Genomic DNA, 21,827 nt, shown 5'->3' with positions numbered 1-21,827 from the left:
TGAGTGCATTTGGTTACCTTCACCTGTGGATGTGCTTGGGTGTGTTTTATATGGTAGACTGTGTAAATACATATTTGCATAAGGCTGTAAATGCACCAAGGGTGCTTCCTTGTCACTTGAGAGAAGATGGTGCAAGAACTGCTGAGGGGTGTGTGTGTCTGCTGCCATCTGAGGAGGGGAATGGGTACAGTGCACACCTCCAAGTAGTATGAATAAAAGTGCATGCATTCGCTGTCTCTGATAGGGCTGCATGTTTGCATGACCTTCATTCTCTAATAGTTGTTGTTGTGTTTTTTTGTTGTTTTTTTTTTGTCTTGCTTTTTGTGCAATTGCTGCTCTGTTTTGGCTGTTACGTTTGTCGCTGCAGTCATCGCCAGTCATGGAGGAAAAGGTAAATCCTACTGCTATTTGTTAATCATAGTTCTGGAGGTTGCTGTTGGGTGGTCGTGGTGTGATGCTGAAAGGTTCTGTGCTGGCCTATTTGCCCTCTTTGTGTACTGACATCTGCATTAGATTCACTCACATGGCACACTTCCCTTGGCTGGTGCAGAGGGAGCCAGCAAGCTGCTACATCAGGAAGGAGCTCATGCACCCAAAGCAGAAGGGGCAGAGGCTGGATTCCAAACTGGGATCATCCCTGTGTGATTGGACATTTGCACTTCACCTTCCAGATTACTTTAAAAAGTTGTCTTTTCTCCTTTAAATTAGAATCATCAAATCACCAAGGTTGGAAAAGATCCCCAATGATCCAAGTGTCCACCTACCACCAATATTTCCCTTCTAAACCATGCCCTGCCTACCGCATCTACACGTTTCTTGAGCACTTCCTATATGAGCACAAAATACACCTCTTTTCTAAGCAGGGCAGGAAATGCGTGTCACCAGTAACTGTCAGAATGCACATCTGACTTTGGCTGAGGCAGTGAGTTCTGCACCCTCAGCCTACAAAGAGGGCTGTTGCCACCTTGCAATGATGGCAAACCTAGTAGTTCTGTTACATTTTCTAAGCTTTAAGGTCTTACAGGAGGAGCATTCTGATCCAGGTTTTGGCTACTGCAAGCCCTTATAGAGGCTTTTGCTGTTTTCCTCACAACATGAGGTGGAACTAACCAAGTGCTCAGAGTCCCCCTGGACCAGAAGGACGTGGGTGTATGAAAGTCACTCCAAAGGGCTGTAGTCAGCACTGAAAATTTATAGCAACCCTGAGGATATTCTGAACTACTCTGGGGACTGGTAACACCAACGTCAGGACTGTGAAACTGAAGTTATCTTTCCTGCAGTTTTTCCTTGATGGGGCACAGAAAGCAGCCATTCCAAGCAGGAGCCATGCTGGCACAGCGGTGCAGTGCGCCGTGTCAGCTGGACAGTGCTCAGAATGGAAAGGCTGAGCATTGGTCTCTTCCGTTAGACATTTTGCTTTCACTTTGTAAATGAACTCTTTTCTGCCCCTGCCATGTCAGTGTGTTTGAGTCAGTCCTGGGGCAGCCTCAGATGCAGCTGCAGTTGTTTTTCATCCGTGGTCACAGATCACAGGATCACAGAACAGGTTGGGTTGAAGGGACTGCTGGAGGCTGCCGGTCCCACTGTGTGATGGTGGTAGCTGAGCTGAGTCTTGGTGAAATGATTGCTGTGTCCAGGAGCAGTGCTGTACTGGGCTGGCATGGAGCCTGATGGAGCAGGGAAGCAGATCGGTGTCTTGCAAGGAGGTGTTGACTGCTGCCCTGTTTCTGGAGTGTTCATGCTGACAAGCTACTTTCTTTTTTGAGTTTCCACCTCCACTGCTTGCTCTACATTTTCTCCCACTGGAACTTGGTCCCCAAATCTGTGCCAGCTTCCATATTGAGAATCAAATCCACAGCTTGCTGGTCACCTGCACTTGCCAGAAAGGAGAGTGATAAAGAAAAAGTAATACAGACATCTGGCTTTATGAGTGATGCATTTATTTATAAGTTTGTATAAATTCTGAATTTTGAGAAGACTGTAGTTGGATATGGAGGAGGAATCACAGAATGCAAGTATTACTTCTCTTGCTTAGTATTAGAAGTGATCCAAAACCCACTGATTTCTGCTGTTGGTGCAAACCAGGTTTGGGGTGGAATGTGCAGAAGTGGCGTGTAGGTGACTCACTTCAGCCTCTTTCTTCGTTCAATGATGCCCATTTTGTTGTGGGATTGTCTGCTGTGGCGTTTTCCCACGGTGCACCCATTTCTCAAAGGACACATTGGTTTGAATTTGCTCGGTTTCTTTGCACTTTTGCTTTTCCTTCAAACACTGCATGGGGGTGCTGATGTCAGTTGTGCCTGTCCTGGTCACTTGACCCCCTTTGACTTTCTAGGCAGATGGTTGGCTCTACCTGTAGACACTCTGGGTCTGAACAAACAGCACCATGGAGCTGTGGGTTTGGGAATCCACACAACTGCTAAGCTGGGGCAAGGAGTGCTGTTCAGTTTCTAATGACTAACATTTTGCATGAGCTAGTGTGCTGTTTCTTTTGTGTATGAAGCTCGTAAACAGCTAACAGATTGGCTTTCCCTCTCTCTCTGTTTCTCTGTTTAGCAGGAAGGAGCGTCCTAACTCTCTGAATGACGATTATGATTTTCAGCATTATTCAGTCCCGCCTTTAGGTTTTCATTGTCTTGAAGCAGTGCTTTGATGTGCTGACTTTTTTGTGAGGAAACATCAAAAATACTTCTGCATACCTCCCAAATCCTTTCAAGACTATAGTTAAAGGAGAGGTCCTGCACAAGATCTGAGATGGAAGAAGTCTGTGACTGAATGCATGCAGAACTAATTTGAGATGTCCCTGTCTCATCTTTTTCACAGTCTGAGGAATCCTTTACACTGACAAAGTCAGTACCGATGGCGTGAAACTCTAAGTGACTTTTGTATAATTCATCTAATTTGGTCCGCATTTCTTTTACTTGTGACACTTTATCAATTATATATTCTTTGGCAACTTCTATGTTGTTAGTTAGTTGGGCATTTTTGTTTTCAAGTGTCATATTTATAGATTTCTGTTCATCCAGTTCAGAAGCAATTTCCCGATAGTCAGCTTGACCCTGCAGAATTTGTTCACGGAGGGCATCAGCTGTTTCTTCAGAAAAAGAAAGCTCAATACGCAGGCTTGTTACCTGCTTACTGAAATCTTCTTTTTTATTTTTTTCTCTTCTGCATTGTTCTTCAAGCACAGTTAAATGACGTTCCAAGATTTCAGTTCTTTCCCTCAGTGCTAGTACTTCCTTTCGGTACGTGGAGCACTTTTGCTTCATGTGTTCAATTTTCTTTTGCTCTACAGTGTTCTTTTTCTTTCTCTCATTTACAACTACTGTAAAACAAACAAACAAACAAACAAAAAAAAGGGAAAAGGAATGTAGCTCAGATTGATTAAAATCGTTATTACATAGCAGTTCACAACACCAAGTAGCAACTTCTAAGTGAAACACTGTCATAATATGCAAGCCATGCCCTCACATCACATAGTATTTGATACTAGTGAAGGAATTCAAGTCCTCTGAACACGTAATCAGGTGCCTCAGATTTCTATACAGAATTAACAGCAAAAGGTTTTCAGTCTGGAAGAACACTTTTACCATGGCACTACTCAAACCTTCCACTCCACACCAGTAGAAAATCTAATTAGATTTAAGAAACATGGGAACGAGATAGATAATTCACAGCTATATTCTTTCTATCTTCCGTGCTTCAGCAATCCCTATAAGGCAGCCAGGAATCACTCCATCTACATCTAAATGGTAGATAAACAGTTCTCTAAGAAATTTCATTCCAACTCACAGTCCTCTTACTTTCAAAAGAAAGATAAAACCCTGGACAAGTTGATCACTTAAGTGTTGATATCTGTCTCTCTTATTCAGTTGATCTCTAAACAAAATATGAGGATTCCTACTTCTGTCCACACTTACTCTTTTGCATATAAAGTTCACTCATAAAGTTGTACAAATTTGCAGATTCAAGTTTCCATAAATATTCCATTAGCTTGGGGCTGTTTTTTTTTTAACTGGTGAGCAATTAGCTAAAATCACATGCATTTTCTTTCTATCAAAAGTGACTTCTGCTGTATTTCATCATTGCTTTAGAATCCAGTTATGTCCATTCCATAATATGCATACTTTAAGTATTAGAAAAATAAATATAAGTCAAGACTTACTAGGGATTGTGTCACCACAACAATATATTCCATGGTGATTCTTGTACAGTCCTTTTATTACTACAACTACAGAAATGCAGAATTTTATAGCGCCCACGTGCAGCCTGCATTACATACAGATTCACATGTACTGCATGGAAACAGCCTCTTAACTCATCTAAGGAGTTTTATATACAGCCCTCAACTGATTTAAAAGTCATACTGAAGAAACAGCAGTGGCATATTCCACCCCAAACCAGGTTTCGGGTTTTGACTGCTGCTCCCAGCAACACTAGTGAGGGGAATATGATTTATAAGTAATCTAAACGCTTTATGCTGAAAACAACAAGCAAGCACTAAAGCAAGATAAATAAGACTAGGGAGAAGATGTGTAATGTTCAGTCTAGAAGCTCCTTACACAGGAAGTAGGGAAAAAGCATTATTACAGAGCATAGGAAACAAGACCTAAAAGCTCAGAGAATGGTGTAAATACCCTGAACTTGAAGCTGAGATAACCTAGCATCTCCTAAAACACTTTTGCTCGTGCTACTTATATAACTAATTCTACAAAAGAACCAGCACAACATACCTGTGCTCATTGTTCTACTGTGTATATTTAACATAGCTAAAGAATATATATTAAGCGGTTTTTGAAATTGGACGCTATTAATACTCACAAATAGAAGAAAATTTTAACATGATTGAATACTCAGTACTTCTTAACAGAAAACTTCATGCTGACACTGTGACTATCAGCTACCCATTTTAATTCCTATGTGGAGCATTGCTGTCATTAATTTTTAAATGAGAGCTTTGGTCATATGATTAGAACAAACCCACTACTATTTGGAGTATGGAGGAGTCCACATCCCTCCCTCAGTCTCTGGTAAGATGCTTATATGTGATGCCATTCAGTGGTCACATTAGGATTCAATATTGATGCCAAATAAAGGCAGCAGGGACAAATCATCCAAGAACAGCATCTCATCCAAAGAAGGCCTTGACTTTCTCCCTTGCACATATTTTGCAAGAGGAATACAAGAAAGGAAGGGACTACAGCTAAGTTTTAGATTTTCCCGTCTACATTGTATATGCCTTCCGTAATTCTAGGAACACTGATACTCAGCTGTGCCCAGAAGTGAAGTTAAATGCATCAGAGCTTATCCAAACCATTTTGCTCAAATATTGCCCATGAGCGAGCAATTAGCAGGTCGTCAACAATTTTGATAGTTGCTTCAGGAAAAACAAAACAAACAAACAAAAAAAAGCACTTGAGCAGCTGATGCTACTCAGAAGATCAGCAACAGCAGTTGAAACAATCCTAAAGAAACTGCTTTAAAACTATTACCAAATCTGCAAGTGCATCAACAGATGAGGAAAAAGCAGCAAAAAGGAAAAAAATAGTGCAAAAAACTTTTATTCTTAAGCATTCAAAAATGAACAGCATAGGACCTTCTGAAAAAGGGATATTTACATAACAGTTACTTCTATTTACAGTTTAACACAGTGGCTTTTCTCCTTATACCATAAGGTACGCGCTTCACAGCCTTTTGCTTCCTATCCGGAATAGGAAGCAATTTATTGTTTTGGAAGACACCCTGTTCAAGGATGGAAGAAACTGTACCTTTCTTTGGAGGTGGCTCTTCCACAGTAGGCTTATCTTCATCACTACTGCGCTTTCTTCCCACTTCCAACTCAGTTTTCTCTTGTTTCAGTGCTTTAACTGAAAGCACTGAAAATTGGCTGCTTTCAGTTCCTTTATTAGTGTTCTCTTCTGCCGGTTCTGCTTTAATGGTAGTTAAATGGTAGGTAGTCTTTTCCTGTATTGATATAAGATCAGTTACATTGAAGCTTAACAAAAGGAGCACTTAAGTCTCAGTAATCTTCTGTAGGCAAATATTTACACAAAACCATACAGCTAAAATATTTACCCGGTGACTCTATAGACATCAGTTACAAATCTCAATAGCAGACAGAACAAGTACACCTTCAGATAATGACAAGTGCAATACTCGGTAGAGTATACAAGGGAAAGCAAGAGCCTAGCAGGTTACAAAGTAAAAGACTTGCACACAATCAAGAGTTTACCAGTTTATCAAAGAATTTCCTGTTTCCAAGAAGTCAACAAAATTACAAACATGGTCAAAGAGCAAATGGTCAGCTCTCATACAAGTTCATCACATCACACTTCTGCTAAGCTGCTAAAATCACTTTCATCGTGACAGATATAATCCAACCTTAAAGCTTAGTCAGCTCTGTCACGCATAGTTTAGATTGTGTCCTTGACCACAAGTGAAGCTTCCTTACTTACAAGATGACGATTGTTAAGCCATGCTGGCACTGCCAAGGACTGATTATTCATCTTTAGTAACTTATGAAAAGAAAAGCCTCAGAAGTGTTCAGGCCACACAATCTCACAGATAGAGTTGGAGCCTTGTTCTTGGAAGAAGTAATAGGTGAGGACATGACTACTCATCACAGTCAGCTTTAATACCATGGAAATACTAAGTTGCAGTGATGCAGACAGTCAAAGACTAAGAAGGGTCAAGTTGCTAAGCTTACAAGGTTAGAGATCTGAGTGACAGAATTAACTATAAATGTTTTCAGAGCTACTTCAGGCTACAAAGCATCAAAAAATGAACAAAAACCACCAGAAGTGGTATGCACACATACTTAATCAAGCTAGTCTTCACATATTCAGTAGCTCGCAGTACATTAGTCAGGATAAAGTTTTATGGACTGCATAGAACGTGTAGATATCCTGAGCATTCATAGCATTTTAAGCTACCACAAGTTGGTATTAAAACAATTTTACACAACATCTTCTTGATAAAGTTACCTCAGTTGCTTCTTTAAGTTGCTCAACAGACTCATCCAATTTAATCACCTGCATTTCAAAGTCTGTAACACACAGAAAAGGTTGTATTACATAAGTAGCCAATAGATAGTTTATTAAGTAATCAATTTTTCCAGATATTCTAATGTTTAGGTAGCTTTTGAACAGATTAATTAATTTGCATGTGGTCTTCACTTATTGGGAGGGATTCAAAAGTTTTCTATATTTCTTGGAACGAAAACATTGCATCAACAAGACATAAAGAAGAGTAGAGATTACAATATAAAAGTAAAAATCAAGATATAGACATTTAACCCCATACTTACGAAAGCGTAAAGCTGCTCGTTGCAGTTTAAAGGAGAGGGGGAAAAAAAGAAAAGAAATAACCAAAAACCGTGGAATTGCTGAACCTGAATATACACAAGGAACAAACTATCACTTATCTACAGGCTATGGTTCCAAAGGTAGAACATCTCCTCTAATTCCTACTCAAACTGGTTATTTCTATTTTAGATTAATGAACTATTTCTTCTACCTTTCACATCGCATAACTCACCTTTGTTCTTCTGCATCAGCTCTTCTTCAGTTTTAAGTAGTTTGGTGTTTTTCTCTGTTAGCTCTTCTTTGGTCTCCATCAGTTCAAAGTTAGTTTTCTCCAGCTGCTTTTCAAACCAGCCAGTATCTTCCTTCGGGTCCCCCAGGGATACAATGGAACTATGTGCTGCCTCAGCTTGCTCTTTAATATCCATGACATCATAATGCACAGAATCAAGAATGCCCTCAGGATCAACACAGGTGTCAGGCACTATGCTATGTTCTCCACCCTGAAATGTAATTTATAATCAGTTAAAACTGGTGAATAGCTGACTACATAATAGCTGTTATTTCTACAGATAGTCTGGATAGCCACTATGAAGACAGCCATACAAGAAGCTTTTAATTTCAGCTTCAAAACCCACCTCACAAATTCACATACAACATGACAGTGATTCATATGGGGGGAAGATAAGTGGCATTCTAGTAACAGCTAATATATTTTATAGTATTTGATGACCACACTCCCCTTTTTTTTTTTTTTTTTTTTTTTTTAAATATTACCCCAGATTGATCTCCTTCAAATTTAACGTACAAGTTTGGACTCCCCTTTTCTTTGTATACAGCATAAATTTTCATTTTGTGTTGCAGAAACAAGGAAAATGCCCAAATTCCCAAAGCTTTCTGAAACTGTTCTTAAGGCTCAGCAACTATTCCTGCTAGATGAAGAATAGATGTATCTTGCTCATCATACAGCAACACAGCATGCACTTCTTTGTAAACAGCCTTGTGTTTCTATAAGATAAATAAGCCCATAACATTTAAATAGTAAAAAGGAAAATATTTAAGAAAAAAAAAAAGGAAAATATTTAAGAAAAAAAAAAGAAAAATACCAGGGTGTCATGGTTTAATAATTTTGTAATTTTGCTATCAGTATTCCACATCATAACATCATATAAAGCATGAATAATTTTACTGCTCCCGAACACTTGCAGTATATTGATGATATTGTCGTGTGGGGCCATACAGCAGCAGAGATTTTCAAGAAAAGAAAACAGATAATCCTAATTCTTTTGCAAGCTGGTTTTGCCCTTAAGCGCAGCAAGGTGAAGGGGTCTGCCCAGGAAATCCAGTTCTTAGGTGTAAAATGGCAAGATATGCATCGACACATCCCAGCAGATGTGATTGAAAAAATCACTGCTATGTCTCCTCCCACCAACAAGACAGAGACCCAATCTTTTCTGGGAGTAGTGGGCTTTTGGAGAATGCATGTCCCAAACTACAGCCACATAGTGAGCCCCCTCTATCAGGTAACACAGAAGAATAATTTCTCATGGGGTCCTGAGCAGCAGCAGGCTTTTGAGCAGAGAAAACAAGAGATAGCCCGTGCCGTGGCCTTGGGGCCAGTACGGACGGGACAGGATGTAAAGAACATCCTCTACACTGCTGCTGGAGAGAAAGGTCCCACTTGGAGTTTGTGGCAAAGAGCTTTAGGAGAAACCCAAGGCCAACCCCCGGGACTTTGGAGTCGAGCATATAAAGGGTCTGAGGAGTGCTACACTCCAACTGAGAAGGAGATCTTAGCCATGTACGAGGGGGTTTGGGCTGCTTCTGAAGTAGTTGGGACAGAGGTTCAGCTCCTTCTAGCACCTTGCTTGCCTGTGGCCCCCCTGTCACGGACACAGGTAGATTTTTGTTTAAACCGTGACAACTACCCAGAATGCAGCATAAGGGAATTTTTGCCTAGAACTCTGGAGGACTATTTTTAACTCAGAAAGGTCAGAGATAGAAAGTTCACACTGATTTCTGGGTCACCAGCCTCACCGTACATCAGCATTTTTGGTTTTTAAATGATACATAAAGTTCTCAATGGCACTGCTCTAGTCGGTAGTTCTTTCCCTTTCCGTGCAGCTTGCTCTGTGCATGGCTTGTGAACCGCTATTCAGGCCAGACAGCTGCAGCCCCAAAGACCTGCCATAAATGTACAAATTCTACCAGGATAATGTCTTGGTAGTGGAGAAACAGGATGCGCAGTCATATGGCTCTCACACATACCTTGTACAACCAGCTTGGCTCTGGACTGGGCATCACCAATGTCACAGGTGTACACGTCACTGTCACTTTTCTCCAGATTTTTTATGCACAGCTGCAGGTCTCGTCCTTTCTGTGCCCTCTTGTATTTCCTGCCAGGCCTGAGCACAGCAATGCCTTTCCTCCATATGACGAAGGATGCGGCTTTCTCGCTCTGACATGTAAAAAGTGCACTTCCACTTTCTTCAATTTTCACATCTGAAAGTTCCTTGATAAAGTAATTAGGTTTTTCTGGAAGGAAAAAAAAAAGGATGAGGGTGTAGGACAAAGGGATTTGTTACCCCAACAAGTCCCAAGCATACAGAGGTGTCCTGAATCTCCTTTGCCCTCATTTCAGAATATCACATAGAGATGCAAAGAGTCTAAGAAGACCACAGAATCCACCCATTTACATAGGTTTGATAATTCCAGTAGATATCTGCAAAGTTCAATACCATTATACATGCGCTGGTAGGATCTCATCTGATAAACTGCATATAGTTTTGATTACACATATTCAATATAGACTAATTCAGATTGCCATCTTTTCGTGGCTCACTAACAACCAAGATCATAGAATCATAGAATGATCACAGAATCATAGAGTGGCCTGAGTAGAAAAGGACCTCAAAGATCATCTAGTTTCAAACCCCCTGCCAAGGGGTCACCAACCACCAGACCAGGCTGCCCAGATCCACATCACACTGGAGAATCATTCAGTTTCCAGATTATTTTAAGGAAAAGATTTTAATCCATCATATTTTCTGAAAACTAAGAATTGATCCTGCTCTAGGAAACAGAAGAGAAAAACATCACCCACAGGCTGCAGATATTTACCTCGACTTCTCTACATGCCATCCCCAGTGTGCTTTTCAACTCACCTTGCACAGTGACCCTGGCTTTTGTTATGGAGTCCTCTGTCTCACAGGTGTACTCCCTGCTGTCCTTGGCAGTAGAATCATGGATGATCAGAATGGCCCCAGTTCCCTCCTGCTGCAAGTCGTACTTCTGGCTTTTTCTGATTGCTTTGCCATCCTTGTACCACCTGATGTTCAAATCCGGTTTTGACAGCTCACAGCTCAGGCTGATGTCCTGCCCTGCTGCTGCTGTCTTATCCTCCAGCTGTTTTGAAACCTCAGTAGGTTTTCCTGGAAGAAAACATTGCTTTTTGAGTAACATACACTTAGGGTAGGATGCCTCTCTCAAAATACATGCATCTACATGCTGGAGATAAGTTAGAGAGGCACTTGCAACAGACGCCATCCTACAGCCAGCAGTAATCTGCAAAGTACAGACAATAGAATTCCAGGCACCATTAATTCTCTCTTAAATCTACCCCATTGAGGATGATGAACCATGTCTGAAAACTGCCTCTTTCTTCTCTCCACTCATCACACTGGGAGCCTCGGATGATGCTCTCAGATGCACATGCTCTAGATAGGAATTTGTTGTACAGCTAGATGGTGTGAAGGCCATCCCTTCAGCTTATACTTAGAGGATATTTGCTCCCACAGTTCCCTCAACAGAGCATTCCTGATTTACTGGTAATGGAACAAGCTGTAGTGAGATGCCCATTTCCAACACTACCCCAGTGCTTTGGGTAGTTCTCACATTTGTGTAAAATGTTTCCTCCTTTTACTTATTTTTAAGAGAAATTCTCAGTGCTTCAAGGTTCAAGTAGAAGGTTGCTATTCACTTTAACCATATTATGAGTTAGCTCTCACGACAATCTTATCAGAAGACAGTTGAAGGAATCAGACCCCAGAATCTCTCCCATCTCATTGCCTTTCACAGAGAGGCTTTGGAGGTTAGACCACGGGCAGTAAAAACGACTTCCCCAGCGTCAGTAGGAGTCACACTTTTGATAAGGAGAGCCTATTTCTGACTCACGTTAGAAGCTTTAAATCACCCACCACTTTCCACTCTGCTTCCATTCAGTGTCCAGTTGAACTCATCAATGCTTTCATGGGACAGAATGCATTCAAAAGTACAATCTTCTCCCTCCTGGATTTCAGTGTTTTTCAGCCGTTTGGTAATGCCACTATTCAGCTCTGGAAGGTAAGAGATAGGTTAGTATGAGGTTTATATGGAGAAAAGGCATTTGTGACTGACATGAGTAGCAGCACTGGTGTTTTAACTCAGGATTTGCAGAACATGGCTGCATTCCTTACTGATGTATTCTCTAAGACATTCTCCACTCAGAATTACCAGAAAGCTATTAAAAAAAAGAGACGTGAATCTCTTGTCTTTGCTCTGGAAGAACTACAATTAGAGCAGCTCAGTCCATGGAGCAGAATGAAGATTCAATGAGCTACAGAGGGAAAAACCTAACAGAGAGGACAACTCTAGGATGCTGTGTGAGAAAAAGGGTTTTGCCTATGACAAGAAATCAAATGTTTCTATTAGCTAATTTGTTACCATCCTACCCTACTGGTGTTCAAACCATTTCTCCATTTTAGGGAAATTTAGAAAGGAAATATTTCCAGGACATTCTTGACGTGTTTGGTGATTTTCATGGCAAAATGAGATACATTTACATCAAAAGCAATGGGAATTTTCCAGACATCACTGCACTAAATTGCAGTAATACACTTCTATTGTAGAAACTATTAAGGCTCATGGGGGAATAGGTGTAAGACATAGTGACCACACTGAATGTGCTTTCAGCACTCCTTTACTTTCCACAGTACTTACCCTGAATGCCGACCTTCGATTTGGCAACATCAGTGCCAATATCACAGGTATAGAAACCTGCATCTGACTTCTCGAGGTCATGGATAAGGGGACATAGGGTCTTCCCAGACTGTACCAGCTCATACTTGTTGCCAGAAGAGAGCACAACACCGTCCTTCTTCCACACTGGTTTGACCTTCTCTTTAGAGACTTCGCATTCCAATTTAATCACACCCCGCTCCTCAACAAAAACATCATCCAAGGACTTCATGAAGACAGCAGGCTTCTCTGCAATTAAACAGGCAAAACAGAACAACGTGATACAGAAGTTGAGACATTTCCAGTTGTGTTCAGATTTTTAAATAGGGATCAATAAATCTTTACCAGCACTGACGACACCAGTATAGAACCTAAAGCGATTTCATGTCCGTTGACTGAATGCACTTTATGGTATTCTGAACTAATCAGGAGGAGAATACAGGGAACAGGAGGGACAGCCTGCATTGCCGGTGGGTGGGACTGATATCATATGAAGTAATTGGGATGCAGCTCTTCTAAAGCTGGAGAGCTGGCATTGCCCTCACGTACAGCAGAGCTCATACAGCAGGCCTCAGGATTAAGAGGATAAGCTGCTGAACAATTTTGATTTTCCTGTTTTATTGACTCCTTTTATCTATCTTCTATTTCACACATCAGATGTTTATAATGGGGAAAAAACACCCACCAAATGCAAAAGGAAGGAGAAAGAGGAAATCCTTCAAACTCTGGAGTGCATAGAGTAAAAGAGCTTAATTGCTGGGGAGATCAGATTAGAATCACAGTATCCTTAGAATTGGAAGAGACCCTTAAAGGCCATCTAGCCCAGCTCCCCTGCAATAAACAGGGACATTCACAGCTAGATCAGGTTACTCACAGCCTGGTCATTAGTCATTCCAGAGGCAAAACACACACTGAATGAGCTCTCCCTGCAGTCATAAATACTTGGAGACAACAGCATTGACACGGCATGTTACTGAAGCAGTAAAAGAAATTGCTCTTGTAACTCTTCTTGTGTTAAGTAAAATGATGATAAAAAGCAATGGAATGCTTTGGCAGGACACCAAAACCATCCTCCTTCGTTGATATCTGCTGCAATGGAACCTTCCACTGGAAGAAAGCCCCTGATGTCTTGTCACCCCAGAGAGGTGAGCTTTAGAAGCAGGACTACTGCACAATAGAATGAACTGGAGCTCCTTAGCATCTCTTACATCCAGGAGGGGTGTGATCAGACCCACCTATCACCTTCAGGTGCGCTTTCTGACACCTTGTCTGACTTCACTGTCACTGTGCCAGCATCCTCAGGCTTAACCTGCTTCATTGTCAGTTTGCAGCAATTGCCAACGTTCTTGATGTCCTTGTAATTGTTGGTGTAAATGAGGTTGCCATTCAGGAACCATTCCACGTCCTCGTCATCATGGGACAGCTCGCAGGAGAAGACAGCAGAGCTCTCTTCTTCAATTTCTACATCCTGCAAGTGCTTCGTTACTTCTACATTGCGGGCTGTGGGGAAACAAGGTGAACTGTTACCACTGTTACTATAAATCATACTGGGATGTGGTAGAATGGTTGGACTAGATAATCTTTGTGTAATCTTCTCAGTGAAGATTATACATTTATAAAGTTAGCAGGAGAGAACGGCAGAAATCAACCAAGAGAAGAGAAATCTGAGGTGAAATAGGACATGTAAGAGACCACCCCCCCTGCTCTTACCTTCAGCTGTCAGCGTGGTTTCAGTCTCTGCAATTCCTGCCTTGCACTTGTACACACCAGCATCATCGGGCTTCAGCTTCAGAATCTTGAGCTCTGCTGAATGCTTATCCCTCTTGATCTTGTACTTCTCAGAGGGCACGATGGGTGTGTGGCCCTTGAACCATTTCACAAGCTTTGGAGAAGGCCTGAAGTCACAGGACAGGATGACAGAATGACGTTCCAAAGCTCTCTTGTCCTCCAGCTTCCTGGTGATTTGTATATGGTAATCTGCAAAGCAGGGGTGGAAGAGAAGAAAGCATGAGGACAATTGGAAGAAGAGGAAAGTCTCTTGCGTCTGCTCCATTTCAATTAATCTCATGTTCACAATGGTTTTTTGAACCACTCTAAAGATAAAAAAAACGATTGTCTATAGGGAATGCCATTGACTACATTTCTATAAAGTAATACTGTATAATATCTACCAAATGCAAGGTCCAGCTCTTGTTCTGTGCTTATTAAATTGCTCCCAAATGTTGAGGCTTTTATTCAAATAAGAGTGAGTTAAAAATATAACAAGTACTTTAGGATGTGAATGGATAATCTTACGCTGGGGACAACAGCGGACAAAAAGCCTGGAAGTTTCTTTCAGATGAAATCAATGAGAAATGGCATCAAACTTATGTGCTACCAAACTTCAACTTGTCTAGTTCTGAAATACAATTAATTTCACCTGATTTGACCTCTTTGCTATAGCCAAGGACAAAACGTCAGCTCTGTAGATCTGAATAGTAAGCACATCAAAACTATTCAAACAGATCTTTTACTGAGATGCAGCTGTCTCATTTAGTGTCCAACGACTTTTAAATGGAAATGGAGCAGACCCTCCAGACACACACACAATATTTCAAAGACCCCAGTGAAGGAAGACTGTACGTTAATTAATTCTTCATCTTCATGATGTAAACCAAGCCGGGATATGTTACCTCTGACGAGCAGATTGGCTGTGGATTTTGATTTGCCAATTGAGAACTGAATGGTGCCTGTCATATCAGTGGTGGTTTTCGGTATGGTCAGCTGGTGGATGGTGCCTTCTTGCTGCATAATCAAGTTTCTGCCAGCCTGTAAGACTTCCCCACGTAGGAATACCACTTTGGAGTTTTCACAGAAGGAATGGATATCTCGCATTCAAATTTGGCTTCTTCAGGCTCAGTCACATAGTCATCACACAGCTCCTTTACTAGATTAATGGATTGCTCTTTAAGAAGGATGGAACAAGAGAAAGCAGAGATTTAGAAGGAATGTAAAAAACCCTTACATTATCACCCCACTTACTCACACCAGCATTACTGCACATGAACACTACACCTATCAGCTCAGAATGCCTTGAAACATCATTAAAAAATAACAGAAAGAAAAGAATGTTGTTAAGAAGTCAGACAATAAGACTGACAATCTGAAAAGTGCCCAGATCTTCTGATTCCCAGTCCAACATCTAAATCAAACCATGACCTTCCCATCCCAATATCAAACTCCTCGCATTACGAAATGGAAAAGAGGTTCAATGAAACACGGACATTGATAATTACTTTGGTTAAATACAGCAACTTAGCTCTGAACAACAAGTTTTCACCTAGTAAAGGTCTCTGTAGCTCAAATGTAATGACTCTACTTAGGAGAAATTCATTTTCCAGGAAGTTCTTGCCCTTATAATTGTAACAGTGGCAAAGCTGGGGACTGAACTCTTGAGTAGTGTGCTAACTCAAATGTCTCCCTTTTCTTTATCACACTTAACATCATATATATACCCTAACATTGTATATATTAAAAAAAAAACCAAAACCCTGTGTTCTTTTCAAACAGCAAGAGAAAATGAAGAAAAGGTCAAGCTATGTTTTTTATCCCTCAACGTTCAAACACAAAGCTGAAGTCTAAACGTAGAAAATCAACCTCCTAAGAAAATAATCTGTTTTACTTAGCAAAAGTAAATTCCAAAAGAGAAGCTGGATATTTTGTGGGCAGAAAGGTAGGTAGGTAGGAGTTTTTATTTCTGTGAAAGGTCCTGGTGGTGTTTAACTTCCTTGACATTAAATCAAAGGATGTTAGCTCGTTTATAACATAAGATAATTTAATCAAAATCGTCATCAGAAGCATAATTACCTTTAACTGTAAGATGGGCACAAGATTCACGAGATTCTGCCTTTTCTGCTACAGATTTTATTTCTGCTGCATCCTTGACTTGGACACGTGTGTAAGTCAGCGAGTAGCTCTTTCCTGAAGCAGAGAACCACAGAGTCACTAAGGCTGGAAAAGACCACTAAGGTCATCTAGTCCAACCGCCAGCTCATCCCTACCAAACTGGGCTCTTGAGAGCAACCCCACAACTACACTTGGCTTCCTTGAGCAAAAAGCTCTGAGGCACATGGCCAGGCTGAGCATCATCCATCTGGTTTCACAGCATCACTGCCTGTTCTCTCATGTCAATGAAACCACCCATTCCCCCACGTCCACATCCCCACCAAAGTGTAATCTAAACATGGCTTCTACAAGGACTGACCAAATGTGGCTGTCGTCACCTTCAAAGTACCTGATACAGAAGGATCACACTCACTGTCAGACAAAACCTCTTTGGAGAGGTGAACTGACTGCCCTGTTCACCCCCACGTTGGAAATAACTGCACTCATTTCCTACCTGCTCCCAGCAGTGTGGGATGGTGGGATAGCATCACACTTCCCACACTAAGCATCCCACCATGTCACTTGTTCCACCCTAACCTCAGTCCCAAAACAAAAGGGGAACTCCCTTCTGAACCCTCTTCACTTCATTTCAGATGTCTTACATGCTTGATCTCCAACCCACCCCCCACTCAGGAGAAAGATCCCCCTCTTACACCCTACCATCATGCCGCATTCTGATGTTGTCATCAGCCTTCAGCTTGTTGTCCTCTTTGTACCACTGGCTCTGAACCTCATCGTGTGAAATCTCAGACAAAAGATGCACTCCCATATTCATTCACTTCCACATCTTCCAGTGCTTTAACAATCTTGATATCTCCAGCTGTGAAGCACTAGAGATATATTTGTCAGCATATTTCCAGAACTGAGTGCAGCATCTTTTCCTTACACATATTTGCATAGAAAATGAGTAGGATTATGTTTTATTCTAAACCATCATCCATTCCTGATTCATTTCTCTCTTCAACACAGTCAATGCATTATTGCCCTTGAACTTAAAGATAGACTTACTAGCTACAATGGAGCTCCCTGCAAACAGTTTTCATGGAAACCAGAATCTCATTTATTCTAAAACCTTTCAAGCAAAATTAAGGGTAGAAAAACAATAGAACTGACTGAATCTTTAAGGTCATTTAGTTCCAATGCCCCTGCTATAGGCAGGGACACCTCCCTCCACACCAACTCTTCTCAGGGTCAAGGCTTCTCTCAAATCATTCTCCTCTAAGCCTGTGCCTGTGCTTGGGATTGCCCTGACCCAGGTGCAGGGCCTTGTACTTGGCCACACTCAAGTTCATGAGGCTGCCAAGGGCCCACCTCTCCAGCCTGTCCAGGTCCCTCTGGGTAGCATCCCTTCCCTCTAGCACATCAACAGCACCGCTCAGCTTGGAGTCATCTGTAGACTTGCTGAGGGTTCATTTGATTCCACTGTCCATGTTGCCTACAAAAATGTTAAATAACACTGGTCCCAACACCACCCTCCACCTGGACACTGAGCTATTGACTGCTGCTCTCTGAGTGTGACCATCCAGACAGTTCCCTATCCTGCAACTGGTCCATCCATCAAAACCATTTTTCTCCAGTTTGGTGACCAGGATGTCATGCAGGACGGGATCAAATGCTCTGCACAAGTCCAAGTAGATGATGTCAGTTGCTCTCCCATTATCCACTGATGCTGTTACTCCATCATGAAAGGCCACCAAGTTTGTCAGGCATGGCTTGAATTTTAGGAAGCCATACTGGTTACCACCAATTACCTCATCTTTATTTTCCAAACTATGCCAAGGAGAACTAGACAGAACTCTACAATGTCGTGTCACTACAAACCTGTCTGAACCATTGGCTTCTCTGCATGCTCATCACTAGTCTCTCCTTAGCTTGTGTGCCCACAATGTATGGGGAATGTCAGCCACAAATCTTACCTAGGGGACATCTTTGCTTCAAAGTCCCTTGAACATCACACAATCCCTTTTAACTCTCTAGGTCTGCACTTATTTATGTCAGAATCAGACCATATTTCTGTGCTGCTATTTCCCTTTCCTTCTGAAGGGCCTGGATACAACTTGGATTAACCTCAGGAGCAGAGTTCCTGCATAAAACAGCCAGTACTGAAACAGCAACCCAACCTGGTTGCAGACTGAGAGAGAAAATGAGAGTTCACCGCCTGTGAATAATGAGACTTCTCTTATTTCCCTGGGAAGTAATGCCCACTTTTTTACTTTGACAGAGCTCCTTCTCATCCTAGAAGGGAAAATATCAAGTCAAATCTACATTAGTCCTTCCATCTCTGCACTGGGCAAAGGCAGCCTTCAGATCTATGCTTAATTCACCCAATTCCCTAGAATTAATGGAACTGTACTTACTGGCACATATGCTGAAGCTTAAGCACAGTGCAGTGTTTTCAACATGTAGGAATGGCTATAGAACATGCATAAATTCTGGCTGACATATGACAGCTTAAAGCACTGCAGAGGACTGTTAACAAGCCCGTTTGGACATCACCTTGAATAAATGACGTTATCCTCAAGTAAGGAAAGGAACAGCTGAGCACTGGGGAGGTACACAAAGGGCCAGAGCAAATTCTCACACTGTCAGGTGCAAAGAAAACTGAGATTTCACCCTAAAACCCAGTTCACAACAAGGCTACAAAATCCTGGCTGACAATTTCTGAATGCTCACCAGTTGTTTCCAGCTCGAAGGTCATCTTCTGGCCAGCAGCCTCGCAGATGTATTCTCCAGCATCTTTCTTCTCCAGCTGCTCCACAACCAGACGCCGTGTTTTGCCCACAGATTCCATTCTGAACTTTCTGGAGGAAGCAAGCAGTCTTCCATCCTTGTACCATTTTACTCCAGTTGGATCCTGTGCTACTTCACAGCTGAGGGAGGCACTTGCTGCCAGGGCAGCACTCACCTCTTTCTGCACCTGCTCCTGGTTTATAAACACAGGTTTTGGCTCTGAGGGAAGAAAAGAAAAACAGAAGGACTGAAATGAGACCATCTTGCAGGTTTTTATGTACAGGTTGGAACAGGTTTAGGTTACCACTTGTGCCCAAACTAATAGCCTTCATAGAGAATATCAGCTCTTCTGTTGAAACAAAGTGTCAAATCTAGGCAAGAAAGAACCTAGGAACTGAAGGAACCAAGAGGGTCCTTGAACACCAGTCCCATGGTTGCATGTCACTATGCAAACATATTGAACCCAAAAGAACATCTGACCTGCAGGCAACCAAAACCTGAGTTCCTTTTGCTTAAGACCCACTGTGAAACATCAAAACACATAAACATGTGATAGTCAAACCACTGGCTGCCTTTTCATGACCCAGAACAGTACTCCTGGCTTCCTGAACAGACTCCTCATGGCCTCTACCATTGCCACAACTGTGACTGTCAAAGGCACAAAGGAAATATGCTCACCAACGCAGTCCTTTGTTCTTTGTGTGTGATTTGCAGATATCTATCTTACTTTGAGCTCTGGCAATAGTCAGCTCTACCAGGTCTCTTACTGTGAGTAGCAGACTCACCTATCCAGATGCAGCCTCCAACATAAAGGCATAGTAAAAAGGCAGTGTACTACTAGGAAAAGTTCCTGCTTCTCCTGCCACGAAAGGCTGCACGTACAACATGCACTCCAGCCTCACTGCACATACTTATCTTAGTCAAATGTTTAGGTGAACAAGAATTACAGTTTGGGATCTCAGGCACAGGAGAGATTTGAATAATATCTTGAATATTGCTTCCATTGTACATATATCAGTAATTATTATTCTACAGACAGACTGAAACAGGTCTTTGTGCCATACTAAATCCAAATACTTGCTACAAACCCAGGCAATCAAGTATAGGGGAAAAACCTCAGCACAGACTACTGCAACTGGATCACTGTATAATAGAAACTAGATTTTACTTGACTGTTCTCTGCTGTATTTCATACAACACCTGTCTTACCTGTGACACGAATCTTGAAGGTGAGTTTCTGGCCAGCAGCCTCGCAGCTGTACTCCCCTGCATCTTTCTTCTCCATCTGGCTCACCACCAGCCGACGCTGTTTGCCCTCTGACTCAGCCTTGAACTTCTTGCTCGAGGTGATCAGTTTCCCCTCCTTGTACCACTTCACCTCCGTCTTCTCCTGGGCCACCTCGCAGCTCAGCGTGGCATTTTCTGTTGGTGCAGCCTTCACCTCCTTCTGCACCTCTCCTTGTTGATAAAAGCATCTTCTGCTTCTGGAATTGAAGGCAAATGGGCACATTTAAGACATGAATCTTTTCTACACAGCCTTCCCCAAATGCCCAAATTAGTCTTTGGACTGTACCGTTGAGGACAGCTTTCCCACTCACATTTCCTGACAGTGCTATGAACTGAATGCCAACATCTGAACTATATCAATTGCCAGTGAAGAACTTCCTCCCTGCCAGACCAAAACAGCTTAGATAGCCCTAAACTTGTTTTCATTTCCACCAGTATCATGTTCCAAAACCTTCAAAAATGAAAAAACACCCCTTTCCCCACTGTCCAGCAGCACACCAGCATACGCAGTCATTGAAAAGTCTGTTTCATACAAGGGGACAGGCATTAAATTGTCCAAACAAGCTGACAGTTGTAAGTTGCTTTGCCAGCAAAAGCCAGGTGAGGGGTCAAGGTTAAATTCTGTTTGTGATTAAGTCATAGTGAGGAAATGTATTTTTCTCACCTACTTATTTCTGAAAACAATTCTAATATCTCCTGAGTTTTCAGAGGCAGTAATAAAATGGTTTCCCCTATGGAATCATAGAACGGTTTGGGTATAGAAGGAAGCTTTAAAGATCATCCAGTCCAACCTCTTGCCGTGGTCAGGGACATCATTCACTAAATGAGGCTGCCCAGGGTCCCCATCCAGCCTGCCCTTGGACACTACAATGATGAGTCACCCACAACCTGCACTGGACAATCTGTTCCAGTGTATCACCACCCTCATCATAAAGAACTTTTCTCATGTCTAAACTGAGTCTACCCTCTTCACTTTTGAAACCATTGCCCCTTCTTATGTTGCTACAGACCCTGGTAAAAAGCCTTTTTCCACTTTCTTATCAGACTCTCCTAATAAATAGAACGCCTGTCTTCCTACATTTTGGAAAGAAAAGCACCAGCTTGAAGCCTTTCTATTTTTAAGCATTTCTTTTGTACCTGCTATAGAGAAGAAAACAAAAGACAATATGGGAAAACCTTTTTAGTTGCAGGTTTCTTTAATTTAATAGAAACCACCAATGCCGCCGTCTAGCATTGTGACCAAATGCTGTCTCTGAGACTATTTAGGAAGAAGCATTTGCAGGGGTGTGCTTGTGCCCTGAAGATATCTTTAATAACCTTTAATTTCCCCTGTAATTATTGACTTCTCATTTTGCTATCGTTGCATCTACTTGAGATCCCCAGGGAAATTCCCAAATTATTTCCAGCCTGTCTTAAGCTGAGGCTACCCAAGTCCTCTGTGTTCATAGCTTCAGAAGGCAAACAGGAATGTACACAAATTAAACAGAATTTAAGCACCGTCTACATCACTGAATGCTGGGGTTAAATGTGTCAAACCACTTAACTTTCCCCTCCTTCTTTGTTGGGGGGTTCAATACAGTCGAAACAATT

At 41.8% G+C, this 21,827-nt stretch overlaps 2 protein-coding genes across 2 annotated transcripts; both read right to left on the bottom strand.

Annotated features, from left to right (window-relative positions):
- Positions 1-1,923: 1,923 nt before the first annotated feature.
- On the bottom strand, positions 1,924-5,958 carry LOC146759214 (kinesin-like protein KIF20B). Its single transcript, XM_085510170.1, has 2 exons — positions 5,769-5,958; positions 1,924-3,325 (listed from the first exon to the last, which is right to left on the bottom strand). Exon 2 carries the CDS (start codon positions 3,267-3,269, stop codon positions 2,571-2,573), a length of 699 nt encoding a protein of 232 aa, XP_085366296.1. The 5' UTR covers positions 3,270-3,325; positions 5,769-5,958; the 3' UTR covers positions 1,924-2,570.
- A 4,928-nt stretch (positions 5,959-10,886) lies between these two features.
- On the bottom strand, positions 10,887-12,578 carry LOC146759213 (obscurin-like protein 1). Its single transcript, XM_085510169.1, has 2 exons — positions 12,279-12,578; positions 10,887-11,635 (listed from the first exon to the last, which is right to left on the bottom strand). Exons 1-2 carry the CDS (start codon positions 12,526-12,528, stop codon positions 11,490-11,492), a joined length of 396 nt encoding a protein of 131 aa, XP_085366295.1. The 5' UTR covers positions 12,529-12,578; the 3' UTR covers positions 10,887-11,489.
- Between the last annotated feature and the right edge of the window lie 9,249 nt (positions 12,579-21,827).

The sequence above is a fragment of the Coturnix japonica genome, chromosome 10 (assembly GCF_054131305.1).
Source record: "Coturnix japonica strain WE chromosome 10, WE-NBRP24, whole genome shotgun sequence".
Taxonomy (NCBI): domain Eukaryota; kingdom Metazoa; phylum Chordata; class Aves; order Galliformes; family Phasianidae; genus Coturnix; species Coturnix japonica.
Note: the sequence above shows the minus strand (reverse complement) of the source record. Positions and strands in the feature narration are given on the sequence as shown.